At 38.1% G+C, this 15738-nt stretch overlaps 1 protein-coding gene across 1 annotated transcript in view; it reads right to left on the minus strand.

Annotated features, from left to right (window-relative positions):
- myo16 (myosin XVI) overlaps positions 1-15738 on the minus strand; it is a gene marked incomplete at both ends in the record, with an annotated part of 227562 nt that overhangs the window by 48758 nt on the left and 163066 nt on the right. The window contains 2 exons of the mRNA XM_079821463.1: positions 6607-6812; positions 12723-12803. Of these exons, the coding sequence (XP_079677589.1) occupies positions 6607-6812; positions 12723-12803 (287 nt within the window). The remainder of the gene's footprint in view (positions 1-6606; positions 6813-12722; positions 12804-15738) is intronic.

The following is a 15738-nucleotide window of genomic DNA, read 5'->3' on the forward strand; positions in this document are numbered from 1 at the left end:
TTAGATTAATATGTAGATTGGTGTTGTGCGCTTTCCTCTCATAACAAAATTAAAAAAATGACACCGGTAAGAAAACAGCAGTTAAGAAAGCATCTGATGTGGATATGCTTGCACCAGCTATGCCCCTTTTTACAAGATGTAATATAAGTCTCAGGTGTCCCCAGAGTGTGTCTGTGAAGTTTCAGATCAAAAATCCTGATATATCATTTAATATGCTATTTTGAAAATGCCAATTTTAGGGATTTGAGAAAAATGAGCTGTTTTTTGTGTGTCTCCTTTAAATGCAAATGAGCTGCTGCTCCCGGCCCCAGAGGGCGGAGTCTTCACAGCTCGTGAACACACAAATGAAAACTGAAACATGATACATCTGTTTGTTTTGATGATCATCTACAGTATATCGCAGATACGCTCATGTGACATTGCAGTTCTTCATCATCAGGAAATATTATCATCTGCATGCGTTTTAAAGTCTTATCACTCTCAACTTGAGCACACACACACCCGACACATGCGCACAGAGCGGGATGTCGGTGCGTCCATGAATAGGCTAAACTAGACTAGTTATCCTTCATGTGTTATTGCAATTAAACTGTCAAATGCACACAATGTTATGTAAGAAACACACAAAGTTCACATGAACACAGTTGGTTATGTCTGTGCACTTATGCAGCAAGTACAGAAATCCTGTGTGTATATTAGATCTGTGTAATGTTACTAAAGTGAAAGCAGTGTAATATACAGTACCTACTGCTATATCTGCTGTTAATACGAATCAAACAACAAAAGATAAACAGAAAATCACTCACTGCTCTTGACTGAATAACTTTAGTAGCTTTATTAAGAACACATTTCTTACTTGAGTGCTGCTGTTAATGCTCTGGCGAGGAGATAAACATGGTGAACTGTGTACAGCACTCTGAGGGCGGGGTCTTTGCGAATACGGCAGTGTCCATTAACACTCGTGGGCGGGGCCTGTGAAATATGACATCACATTCCCAGGAATCTGCAAACGGCTTGTTCTGAGACACTGCTTATTTATGGGGATTAAAAAAAGGAGTAGGTGGATTTTTACCAATATAGGGTGGTTGTGTACACACACTGCATTTTTACACACACATGCACACATTTATGTTCAAAGTGAATTTTGCATAATAGGTGCTCTTTAAATTCCCTTTCATACAATTAATTGCTTTAAGGCAAGCAGCTTTACATTATTGAACATGAAAAAAAAACAGTGCCACAATTACATCAGTTTCTACTATAAAGCAGCTCTCTTGTGCGTTCATGTTTTACTTGCGTCTGACCTTGACGGACTGAACAGAAGAAATGAACTGGACAAGTTTTCTGTGTCTAAGAAGGTGGAGCCGCTGAGCCACACCTACCTATTAAGTATTCGCCACAGACCAATGGTAGTTCGAAGGTGTTTACCAGAGAAGCAACATTTTCCAGAAAGTTCCCTTTGGCAAGCTGTTTCGAACTCCAATGACCTCCAAAAAAACAACAACTTAATTTTGGCCTGATTTTGTTTGAAATTATGTCACACAAGTTTGTTTTCCGATTTTGCTTGAAGTATATCGGGGCCTTACCAATAATAAAGAAGACTATGTTTTCTAAAAGGGAAACCACTCTCAACAACACCAATGTTACACCTATCAGGAGGCTATATGCTTAATTTCATGTAGTCAAAACAATATTCACTACACCAGGAGAATCTGAGCAATTTTTCCCCCAGTCTAAACACAAGCAATGTCACAAATGTCTGGGTCATTTAATCCTAAGTCAACACAAGCTGCTGTCTAGGAGCTAAAATGTTCTGTGAGGATAAAGTGTCCGTAGACTTTATCTCCCTCTATCTCTCTCTCTCTCTCTCTCTGTCTGAAAGATTCATGATGTTTACAGCCGAGTAGTGGAAACTTACTGTGTCATGTGACCAGCAGTGTCCCGATTCATTATCACACTGGAATGTTACCGTAATCCTTTTATCCTTTACAGAGCGAGGGAGAAAGAGCAGCGTGTGATCTAATCAAAGCACACTGAATTACGCCGCACAAAAAAAAACAGCGGGGAAGGAGATTGGAAAATTAGAAACTCAAGTAAATCTAAAATGATAAAGCAGTGAGAAAGACACTCAGGAGAAAAGAACAGCGATGCGGAAAAGCCTAAGAATAGCAGTGTGAATCGAGCATATTATCGTACACTAAAACTAAAGGGAAGACAAAAGCGTCATTATCCATTGATCGCCGTTCAAAATAAATCCCTGACCAGATAAAATTCTATGCTAGCAACCAATCAGCACTGTCATGACAAAATTATCAAGTATACAACGTTAGGGGAACATGGCAACAGCTGTCTCACACTCAAGTCTTGATTAAATACATGCAACTCGGAACATGCCATTGATTCCTACACTGATCAAATGAGCTCATGAAATCAAAATTATACATTTGTGGCTTATAGTTTTATTTTGAGGTCACCTATAATGTACTACAAAAAATACTTTGCTAGCATTTTAGCAAATATACGCATTTCAAATTTACAGCTTTTTCTTCTGAGTAACAATATTAACAACTCATCCTGCACTATATAAATCAGACCAATCAGATGCTTTAGAATAATAATGCCCCTCCCCCTAATAACACCTGCCAGTCTGACTAGCATTAGCAAGTTGCAAATCATGTCCATGGCTGTTGCTGCGTCCCAATTCGCCTACTTATACTACGCCCTAAAATAATATACTTTTTTTTCGAAGAAACATACGTTTGAGTGTTTAGCAGAAGAGTAGGCCAGCTTTGGGACATACTACTTCGTCATAACAACTGCGTCTTTAACGGACAGCTCTGACACTTACTTACATGCATCCCGTCACCATTTAAACTGCCTTGTCAATCATATTGTCACAATTAAAATCCCCCACATTCAATTTAATTTAATTGTCTACCGTTTCGGAGAGAAATGAAGAAGCATGTTGATCTGCCAGTTGTGGGTCTTTCATGCAAAGAACTCTTTGTGTGTTTGCAATTTGCATAATAATGCAGTTAAAAGGTTAATGACCAAATGTACCTTTACAAAAGTTCACAATATTTTTGCAGATGAAATATAATGTGGATAACATTGAATAAATACTGATTATTAATCACTCAAAGCCCTTTATCTAAACCGCTCTGCTTAACTGTTGGACCTGCACATCCGCCATATCTGTAGTTTTTTAACACTTTTTACTCTTGTTTGTAGTTCTAATTGAATCCTTGTCCAATGCGCAATAGATTGTGGGCAATATTAGCCATTAGAGGCAGATCTGCACTTTGGATTCCATCCGGGAATCTTTGGAATACCCATTTCAACACACTATGATTTGGGACACACTAAAGGCCCCAATATACTTTCCGGAAAAGTTTGCTCAGACTTCTAAACACCTTCTTACTACCATTGGTTCATTGCGATTACGCAATAGTGTGCGCGGAGCCTCCGCCTTCTTTCATGTGAGAATCTTTTCTGGTTCATTTGGCCTGTTTAGTTGGTCAAGGTTAGACGTCCGTGAGTGAAAACATGAACACACTGGAGAGCAGCTTTATAGTAGAAAAACTGAGTTGTACTTCTGATGAAACGAGACACTGACACTGTTTTTCATGTTTAATACGGTAAAGCTGCTTGATTTTAAGCTATCTATTGTATTATATATATATATATATATATATATATATATATATATATATATATATATATATATATATATATATATATATATATATATATATATATATATATATATATATATATATATATATATAAACGTGACGTGACTTTACTGGAGTGCCGTAGAGCTTGTGCAAAGATCCAATTTGCTATGATTTCTTATGCTTTATTAAAACGCTATATAAAATGCTCCCAGCAGAGTGGGCGGCACCTGTTCATTAACAGTATATCGCTGGTCATGTATTTCGAGCTTTGTTTTACCCCTAAACGAAACAGACCTTCGTCATGAGTATATCAGGGCCTTAATTCTAATTTCAAATGCTATTTTGACTAAATTTCCCGTTTCAACAGGAAGTACATAAAACTAATTACCTCTCTGTGAACTTCAGACAAAAGTTAAGTTTGAAAGGGGGAGATAGAGGAATGAAATGAGTAAATGTGTAAAAGACGGAGTGGGAACTTTATGAGCCTCTCCAGCGCTGAAATAAAGCCCAGTTTTGTGCAAAGAGCAGGAACAGACTATTCTAAAGGTGTCAGTATGACATGAAGATGAGGCACTGTGTTCCCCAGGAAGATGAACTCAGAGTCACACTGAACCCTTGTCTGACAGAAGGAACAGCCTGCTCCGCTTTCATTTTTACTCACGCTTTTATCTCCTTCTTTCACATTCTGAAAAGCATGGGGAAGATTTCTTGAAATTACATCCTGTCCCCTTTTTCAATCCAATTTCCAATTTTTCTCCTTAATGCTTTATCCCATTTCTCTCTCTTCCTGTCACGTGAAGCTGAGCCGAGATCAGGGTGACCCATCCGAGAGCACTTCATCCTCTCCAAAACTGCCCCATTAACACCCCATCAGAAAAATGGCCACTCAAAAAACAAAAAAAAAAACTGTTCCCACTGAGGCCTATGACCATTAATCATGGTGTGAAACCAGTGTCACACACTAGACATCAGCACCTGCACACACACACATGCACGGTATATACTTTGCCTCACCTCAGTTGAACTGAAAGCCCATCTCGAGCATATAGTGCAGACAGCCTGAGTCAGGCAGACACATATCAGCGTCTTAGAAAGTGCACTTACGATATATTTCCAGCGGAATGTTGCTTTACCTCATTTGACCTGGCGGCAGAAATGGATTGAAAACCCTCTTGTGCTGAGCGTATAGAAACATAAATATACGTCCACAGAAATAGAGTTTAACAGACGGCTTGACCTCAGTTAGTCTCTACGTAATATACTGTATATATGGTCCTCTTGGGAAACATACTCAGGATATGAACTGCTTGATTTAAAAACAGCCTCTAGGAAAGGCCCCCACATTTCCTTATAGGTTACATTTATTACCCTACAGTAAAATCAAAATAATAATTTTATTTATTACAAATGACATTTATTATTATTAGTTTTTATTGTTTATATTTTTCATATTTCATATTTTTTATTGTCACTTACTCCGTTGCTCTGATTGGTTGTAGGTCTATCCAATTGAGTGCAGAGGCGATTTCTTTCCTGGTTCGGTTGAAACACGCCCCATAAACACAGCCCAATGGAGCAGTATCAGACTCATATTCTGACTAGAATCTGAGAAATCTGAGAAACTACTTATTTTTAAAGTATGATATTACACTGCAGTTTGATTGAAATTGCTGGATACAGTAAAAATTAGGATTGGGAATTGAAAATCGATTCCAAGCACAGAAAGGACTTGAACGGACAATGCACCAAAAAATATATCAAAATATCCTTGTAAAAACAGTCGGTTTTGTCTTAAGTGAACGTAAACAGTTAACGAAAAAGCCTGTATAGCTCTTAAAGTGACAGCAGCCTAATATTCCTGCTGCATCTCTATAATAACGTAAATCAAACAACAAAAGACAAAGAGAAAATTCACTCGCTGTTCTTGACTGAACAACTTTTGCAGCTATAGCTTTGTATTTTTTGTTTATAAAGTGCAGTGTTATTTTACATTTGATTACAGTTTATGTACCTTAATACCTGAAAATGTATGTTTATTTCAAGCGTATCTTTGTTCAGTTGTATTTATTTGTGCGAATGCTCTTTTTTCTGTCCTTTTTTAATTACTGAGTATTTAGTTGTCTTTAATAATGCTTGAAACTTATGTTAGTTAGGCTAGTTGTTTTTGCTATGGTATTTTAAAACTATAGGTAAAAGTTCTGTGTGTAAGTGTTCTTTAGCCCTATTTTTGTTAATGGTATTCAGCTACAATGAAATGTTCTGCCATAAGACTTAGAATGTAACTTATAATACAAGTTTTTTTTGTTTTGTTTTGTTTTTTAAATTAGGAATCAGAATCGTTAAGCAGAATCGGAATCAAAATTCATACAATATCCAACCCTAGTAGAAATATAAGACAACTGAGGTGGAAAGGAGGCAAAATCATCAATTTAAAAGGGGTTACAAATATTTAATGCATTTAAATGCTATGCTAGTTTTACCATGGATAATAGCTTAGACTACTGTTAAAAGGTTTGGGGTCAGCAATATTTTATTTTTATTTTATACAAAGTCTCTTATGCTCACCATGGATACATTTATTAAATCAAAAATACAGTAAAACAGTAATATTGTGAAATATTATTATATTTTAAATAATGTTCCATTTCTCCAGTCATCAGTGTCATATGATCCTTCAGAAATCACTGTAATATGCTGATTTGCTGAATATGCTCAAGAAACATTATTATCAATGTTGAAAACATGATTTGTGGAAACGGTGAATACTTTTTTTCAGGATTCTTTGATGAATAGAACGTTTTCACTCCAAAGAACATGGGATGTGTGCTTTTACTGCTTAAAACAGCAATGGGACACCTATTTGTACCCTAGTCGTGGAAAGGGCCTTACAAATCACAGCAGCGCCTAATTAAGGAGTTGAGGATCTCACCTGCTCAGGAAGCTGGTGAAAGACAGTCGGACTGGGTATCCATATCGGATCATGCGGACCATCTCCAGAACCCCCACATACTGGAGCTGAGAGGACACGTGGAAGCTGTCAAACACATCAGGCTTTCCGGCGTTGTTGGGCCTGACGCACTGGACAAAGTGGGGCGTGCATGCTTGCAGCTTACTGGTGATCTCACACAGAGAGTTCTGGAACGAGACAGAGCGGCAGAAAAAGACAGGTGAAGCTGTTGTTTACGTACCATTACATACAGACAGATCAGTTTGGCTCAATGACTCTGTTTGCTTCCACTTTTGTAGCAACATGAGTCATGGTGCATCCTCCTCTCCCCATCTGTCACCACTTATGAGAAGGCCCAAAATGAAACTACAACAGTTTTGTTATGTTTATTTTTTTGCATTATCTACAATAACTTTGGGAGAAAACCCTTCATTTTCTTTCTGTGCAACACAAAAGGAGACATGCTGAAAAATTTACAGGTCACTCTTTTCTGAATAATGAAAGGTAATGGGGACTGGAGATGTCAAGCTCTAAAATGGCAATTTAAAAAATGTTTTTTTAAATGAACCATAAATGCTGTGTATGTGACTCACGACTTCAGATGTCTTGAAATATAGGGCATCATTTGTTTCGTCATAGGCATTTTGTTTCGTCTCCTTTTTGTCACTTTGGAACTCAAAGGATTCACAGATTTATACAGTAAAATATTATATATATATTTCCATTCTAACTCTTTAACCCAATTCTGCTTCTGCTTCTCTGTTTGTGATCAGGCCATTTTAAGCCGTAAAACTTTTGAGTGATCCAGTTATCAAATTCATTCAAACGGTCCAAAACAGCGCTAATGTAAAGAAGGCAAGTCTGATTAGGCTACATAAGACATATCAGAGAGTATAGAAACTCGCATTGCGTTTTTAGTGAATTATTAATTCCAGTGTGTGCTTTGCTTTAAAACACGAGCTCTGTCAAATTCTGCGATTGTTTCTGAAGAACGCAATTTTGGTCTCGTACAGTAAGCGCATGAGAGTCTGTTATATTGATGCACAGAGAACAAACCGTGTATGTGCGCTCTCGATCACTGATCGCACGCTGCATTCAGGTTCAGACAGTACATTTGCGTTGTTTCCACATACACTCGGGAAGGATAATGTTTGATTTCTCATGCGTACGTTGTTGTGTTTAGCAATCATAGGTTTATGCAGTCAAGTCAAAGTGGTTGATTTGGCAGTTTTTTTGCCGTCTCCGTGTGGTCCTGTTTGGTATCACAGCTTGACTTGTCTAAAATTAAAACAATCTCGATTCTGTAAAGTTTTTTTTCTCTGCGTTTTTTTTTTCATGGGTACTTAGGTGTGTATAAATGTATTATTATATAAAAGAATTATATGGACTCCTTATACTTGGTTATTTGCTGTCCTTTTGGAGTCTCCAAGGGTCCTTGAAGCTTGCAGAAAATACAGTTTTCTGATTGTTTACTTTGCTAGATATAGCAAATGATGACAAAATGAATGTTTAATTAATTAGATACAATTTGTTATGCTTAATTTTACGATACGTCTGCGATTAAGAGCGATTAAACACACAACAAGAGTGCATTAATCACGATTAAAAAAAAAATCAATTGTTCCAAATGTGTAAATTTGACTCCCTTGGGAAATGCCAAATGTGCGTAAAAATGTGTTACGCCCAAAATATACAACAGTTTGGATGTGAACACTTAGCGTATACAGTACATTCAGTCAAATAGCCTTTCAATGTAGGCATTTGAAACATGTGAGTTAGAAAGTTTTATCCTTGTCCAGTGTCTGCACTATTTCTCTCCAGAAATTATAAAAGTGTCCTTGTACTTTTATGCAATAAGTTTGCGGGTATCTCTTAAACGACAAGCACTAGTTAACGCGGCCGTCTATTGCTGTTACGTCTCCAGTTTGTTGCTGATGTTGTTCCGTCTCCTACATTTGTTTTTCAGCTGTGAAACCATGCGTTTCCACCTTTTGCGCACTGTGCAAATACACTTGCGTATATGTAAAAATGAAGCATACCTAACCTGTCCTACTCTCCGGCATGGGAGGCGAGCATGCCTCCATTACACCCCCCGCTAAACCTCACTCCCACCCGGGTCACAGGGCGGGATTCAAACCAGCTTCTCTGGCATGGGAGGTGGGCCCACTAGCATGGTTTTTAAAGGCCGCAGCCACTAGCGCCAGTCGCTAACGTACCTCTTGAGGACAGGGGAGTGAGGTTTTACCTGCACAGGTCTTTACTAGCTGGTCTCCATTACATACACTTTGGCCTTTAAAGGTCCCATGGCCTGGCATTTTTATGTGTACTTATATTGTTAGAATGATTTTTACATCAAAAAATGTCATAAATTAGAAATAAAAGGCATTTTTTCTATACTGATGTTTGCCCTCTGGCTGAATGCCCAGTTTCAAGGGGCGTGTCTGCTGTGAAACTTCAGTGAAAACGGCCACTGTTGTGATTGGCTGACATCTTTGCATTTGTAATGAGTGTTAGATTATGTTGCGGAGGGGGCGTGGTTTAGCGAGGCACTGCACACACACACAGCATGCATGAGAGAGAGAGAGAGAGACTGACTGGGCACTCATGAACCACGGAGAGCTGGAGGAAGTTTTATTGTACTGAGTTGTTGAGAGCGCTGTGCTGTTAGCACGAGCTTATTTGTATCAGAGGGTTCTGAATAAACAGTCCCAGTCACGTCGACTCTGTCTTCTTCCACCTTATTCTACGAACTTTGTAACACATGATGAACTAATCGTCAAAGTGTGGATAATAGCATTATTTTATGATCTATTCCTATCACATGAAAGGCTGCAGTGATGAGCATTAAGTACACAGAAAGTCTGTGATCTCGTCATTGCAGCGCGTTCTCTCACAAAAGGCTTTCACCACAATTCACAGCAAACACGACATCGGGCAAACAGAGGAAGGGGATGTAACCTTTCCTGGTATGACGTCATAACAGGAAAATTCCAGATCAGCTCGACTGAGCTGTCATTTTCTCAAAGGCAGAGAAAGACAGCCAGAACTCGGCATACACCCATCAAAAATTCTAGCCACTTGGGGACCATATACAGGCTAGGGGAACTCATATTAATGTTAAAAAACCTCATAAAACGAAATTTTCATGCCATGGGACCTTTAAATGGAGCTGAAAACTATTTATATTGGTAGCGGAAAGTACAATAAAAATAGTAAAAAATATTTAATAAACATGAGGTGATGGATGTGTAGAATGTGTAAATCTGCAGAGGATTCTGCGGAGCATGCAGATTCCATGTAGGGGCGTACTGTACTTTACGAGGTACAAACTGAAAAAATCTGGATCTAAATGATGATGTCACTGGCTCATGAGTCTTTGCCTGTGTCAGCACAGCCGGCAACGAGCCTGCTATCATTATATGACATTTCTACTGACGCCAGCCGACAGAACAGAGATGGGGAAAGACGGCGCCGCAGGCCGTAACACATACAATCAGCCATTCAAAGGCATAAACTAAAAAAGCTGCCAATTACGGCTGTTCCATCTTTCCGTGAGGGTAAACGGTAATGAAAAACACATTAGACTAGATGTTATTTATTATTGTTGAAAGATTTCATGTTTCTTCCATCACTCTCGTCTGGGATCTATTTAGGCGTGGATAAATAACGCATGTGTTTGTGCCAGCGGTGTGCATTGAATGCGTTTTATGATGTAATCAGCCCTGAACAGAGGGGACAGATTAGACAGGAACACTGTGTGCTCTTCACATAAATCCCTGCATTACCCCTTACATCTCCTGGTACAGACACAGGGTAGGAAATCAGGTCACGTAGTCTTAGCGCGTGTGAGCATGAACACATACCTGCATACCATTGACATGAGAATGAGGTCATGATGAAAGCGAGAACATGTCTGCATGTGTGCAAGAATGTGACGTTATTTTAATAGGGAGGTGTGTTACAAACAGACATTTCCATTGGTAGAAAGGGAGAGGTGTGAGTGTTTACGTTGGGAACACCAGGGATGGGAAATCAAATATTGTTCATGAAGCCCAGTAAATGTCGGTTTATACATTTTGTATTCATGTCTTTTGTTTTTCGGTTTGCAAACCGAACTCAGTGGATTAAAATATTTGCAAAAGGAATGTTTGGGATTTTTTTTTTTTTACTGGCACACTGATGCAAAATATAAAAATAACCATCTTAAAAAAAATACCTTAACAGTACAGTGCACATACACTATTATTCAAAAGTTAGGGGTCTGTAAGATTTTTTTAAATATTTTTCAAAAAAGTTTATGCTCATCAAGACTGCATTTATTTATTGATAATTAAAAAAAAGTGTAAAAATATTTTTTACAATAAAAATTCTTAAATGTAATTTATTCCTGTGATTTCAAAGCTGAATTTTCAGAATCATTACTCCAGTCCTCAGTGTCACATGATCCTTCAGAAATCATTCTAATATGATGATTTGCTGCTCAAGAAACTCTCCTTCTTATTATCAATGCTGAAAACCGTTGTGCTGCTTAATATTTTCTTGGAAACTGTGATAAAATAATTTTTCAGGATTCTGTGAATACCAGAGAGTTCATATATATAAACTATATTGCCAAAAGAACGGGTGCAGGCCAGTCAAGTTCCATCCATGTCTTTATGGAGCCTGCTTTGTGCACTGTGCGCAGTCATGTTGGAACAGGAAGGGCCATCCCAAAACGGTCCCACAAAGTTGGGAGCATGAAATTGTCCAAAATGTCTTGGTATGCTGAAGCATTAAGAGTTCCTTTCACTGGAACTAAGGGGCCAAGCCCAACCCCTGAAAAACAACCCCCATACCATAATCCACCCTCCACCAAACGTTACACTTGGCACAATGCAGTCAGGCAAGTACTGTTCTCCTGGCAACCGCCAAACCCAAACTCGCCCATCGGATTGCCAGACAGAGAAGCGTGATTCGTCACTCCAGATAACACATCTCCACTGCTCTAGAGTCCAGTGGTGGCGTGCTTTACACCACTGCATCCGACGCTTTGGTGATGTAAGGCTTGGAAGCTGCTGCTCGGCCATGGAAACCCATTCCATAAAGCTCTCTACGCAAAGTTTGGAGGTCTGTAGTCATTGACTCTGCAGAAAGTTTGGCGACTTCTGCGCACTGTGCACCTCAGCATGTGCTTAACCCGCTCTGTGATTTTATATGGCCTACCACTTTGTGCCTGAGTTGCTGTTGTTCCCAAAAGCTTTCACTTATATCATTATAATACCACTAACAGTTGACCGTAGAATATTTAGTAGTGAGGAAATTTCACATATTGGACTTATTGCACAGGTGGCAACCAATCACGGTACCACGCTTGAATTCACTGAGCTCCTAAAGAGCAACCCATTCTTACACAAATGTTTGTAGAAGCGTCTGTACGCCTAGGTGCTGGATTTATACACCTTTGGCCATGGAAGTGATTGGAACACCTGAATTCAATGATGTGGAGGGGTGCCCCAATACTTTTGGCAATATAGTGTATATATAAATAACGTCTTATATTTAATTTACACAATTTCTGTCATATAGCATAAACATTTTATAATTTAGGATTATTTGTATATTTAATTTTATGATAAATTAATTTATGATAAATTAAAACGAACCAGAATCGCTACGTTCCTTACAATTCACATCTCTAGATATGAGATCAGGGATGGTGAGTTGATGTGTTGAGCTTTTCTCTCCCACAGTAACAGTGAGCCTGCTGTTCATTCATACAGAATCCAATACATCTACAATCACCCACCCTAATCACTAAAACATCAGCAGGCCAAAATCCTTCCTCCCCACAAACCACACTGGGCCTATGAGACCAGCACAACACTAGAACACTTCTAGTGTTGTTCAGACCAAAAACACATGGGCCTTTGAAACGTCTTCCTGGCAGATCTATAATGTTTATATGCAAGGCAACTTTTTGTGCTGTGAATCTGTAGGCTTTTTTGTGAGATCCAATGCTGTTGGAAAGAGGAAGGAGTGGAGTATGATGAGCATCTGGATGGGCTGGGTCAGATCAGGTCAGGTTTGGGGAGCTGGCAATGGTTCTAATGTGGACTTACCCTGAGCTGCACTGCCACAGTGACTGGTCCACAGCGCTCCAGCCGCTGCAGGAAAGAAGTCGCTCCCTTCTTCTTCAGGAGCTGCAGAGGAAAATAAAAATACTGTTACACCATCCATCCATGATTTAATTACAACTTTATTTACCAGTCTGGCATCTAAATTCACTTTTCTTAGTTTTTTTTCTTTTTACTTAACCATTAAAAGACTGACACATTAAATGATTTTTTTAAATTGAATATTTTATGCCATGAACATAAATTGGAGCTTATTTTTTTTAAAAGTTTGCATATATGTTTTACGCTGAGTATCATATGTGATAGATCAGGCTTTTATGGATCATATATATATATTGAGTTGTTACACTAAGCAAAAACATGCAATTGCAATTTGGTGCAATTTTGCATTTGCTGATATTTATAACAGCAAAAAATCCCTCCATGCGTAACAAAAAAAGCTCACATGACTTTCCCTGAACAGAGGATGTGATTGGATTAACCAGCAGACCAATTTCATTGCACAGCATCTCAAAACTTGGCTTGATCTTTCTGAAATGTCTGAGCCAAAGTCAGTCATCAAAAATATTTGTTTTAATTCCTTCCCAGAAGTGTCTCACATGATTGTGCCAGATAACATGACAACGTTTACTGCTTTTCATCTGCATGCTCTGAGATGCAAGTCTGATTTAGGAACATATGACGTCGGAAAAACAGCCACAGTAGCTTCCCCTATTGCAGAAACTTCCATTTTTATTACAAATATTTTACGCCAATTTCCCAGGAAGTGACTATTTCCTTCTCTTGAACACATGGGATGAAAATGCTGCTTTATTCGCAAATGTTTTATGCAATATTTCAATTTTGCATACAAGTTAAAGAAAAATAAACAGCAACAAAAAAATGTACTTGCATTTTTACTTATTTCCCCAAACAATTATGGATAACCAACTAAACCAAGTTTTCATCTTGAATAATTACTAACAATGTAAACTTTATTATGTTTAACACGTGTAGCATGACTTTAAGATGGACATTTTTGGAATTATTTTTTAATTTAGAATATATATATATGTATGAGGCCTTAGAAATGTGCATATTAAATATGATACAGTTGACTTTACAAGGTTAAAATTCTCCTCAAGTTCACACAGATGTAACCACAGGTGTAGTTCATCACACAGAGTCCAGATATTTTGTCCTACTTGTTTTATATCCATCTATTATTTTATATTGTATATTTTATAATATCACAATCAAAATGTTTTGCTTTAAGTGTGTGTGTGTGTGTGTGCTATCTTTATTTAAACTGAATGCCACTTGCTTTGATATTTTGTTAATGCAATGACATTCTTGCATTTTTTTAGGAACGCCTTTAGTGTTAGCAAGGCCACAGTATATCAGGAGACAGTATTGAGGGGAAGGAGTGGACACGCTCTAGATGTGACTATTCATCTTCATGCCCTTTAAAGATGATGTTGGCATGGCAACTGAATTGTAAGAGCTATGAATGAATCATGCAAGAGCAAACAAACAAAAACACATAAATAGTAAAATACACACAGTATTTTTTTGTATTTTTACCCAGAAGGGAAAAACTGACGATGCCATTTCTCTTAAAGGCTGCCCCAGTATTACGACCTATTGACAAAGGAAACGCATAGACAAAGCAGCACAGGTCATCCTCATAATCCTGATACAGCACGTCCTGTACTTGAATCTCTACTTCACAGTCATTTGTGGGAATTGAGTTCAAATGGTTTAATGGATATAGGTCACTAATACTAAAATACTAAAAGCAGCTAATTTAATCTGAACTACAGGTGACTCAGAAACTGGAAAGTTGCCGACATCATAGTCCTGCTACATCATTATTGTGCCCTTTTAACCCTGAAGGGGGTCTGTTCTGGGAAATAACGCACTGTACGTCACTCTAAATTGCAGTGACGCCTTAATTATAGTTAACTTATGACAGTGTCTGATTCTTTGTCTGCATCATTCTGAACATCATGATTCATGAAATACAGTGGGATTCATACAGATTTTGTTCCCTCACTAACAAACACTAAGAGGACCAAGTGGATATACACACACATTCTTATTATCAATGTTGAAAACAGTTGAGGTGCTTAATATTTCTGTAGAAAATGTGATACTCTCTTTAGGATTCTTTGATGAATACAAAAGTTCATAAGGACAGCATTTCAATCATGACAACTCTCGGAATAGTTTTAGCATGTTAGCTGCTAGAGGTTGGCGGTCGCGCCAGCGATACCACCTCGCTTATTTTCTTATCAGTGCGAAAGAGACTCAAAATACTCCATCGATTTTGGACATACAGACAAGTGTTATACATCATTATAAACTGTTAAAGGAACAATCGTGATTCGGAACGCGTGTCAAACCGCCAAACTGCTGAAATTTGGCGATTCAAACCGCTGATTCGACTCACTGATTCATAACGCTTCGAAGCTTCATGATGCCTTGTTTTGAAATCGTCATCACTATATAAGTCGTTATTTAGGGTTTTTTTGCGCACAAAAACTATTCTCGCCGATTCATAAAGTTATTTTAGAACCACTGTAGTGAGATGGACTTTGTAACGACGTCTTTAGTACTTTTTAAGGGTCTTGAGAGTGTAAAGTGACATTGTGCCAATGGAGGCCTTTCAGAGCCATCAGATTTCAACTAAAATATCTTCATTTCTGTTCCGAAGATGAACGGAGGTCTCACGGGTGTCGAACGACATGAGGGTAAGTAATTAATGACAGAATTTTCATTTTTGGGTGAACTAACCCTTTAAAAGTCACTTGGGATAAAATAATCTACCAAATTTATAAATGCAAATATTAAAAAAGTACCATAAAAATACCAATACCAACCAATTTCATGCCTGTTGGCTTGTTTTCCCAGTACTGATCTGCTGACATAAGACTAACATGTTGGGACAACTATCTGTTCTTTTCAGTACAGCTGGTGTCAGAATCAAAATATATTTTCCCAAGTGTCATATTAAAGCAAT

Source organism: Gobio gobio (assembly GCF_949357685.1).
Source record: "Gobio gobio genome assembly, chromosome: 7".
NCBI classification, from domain to species: domain Eukaryota; kingdom Metazoa; phylum Chordata; class Actinopteri; order Cypriniformes; family Gobionidae; genus Gobio; species Gobio gobio.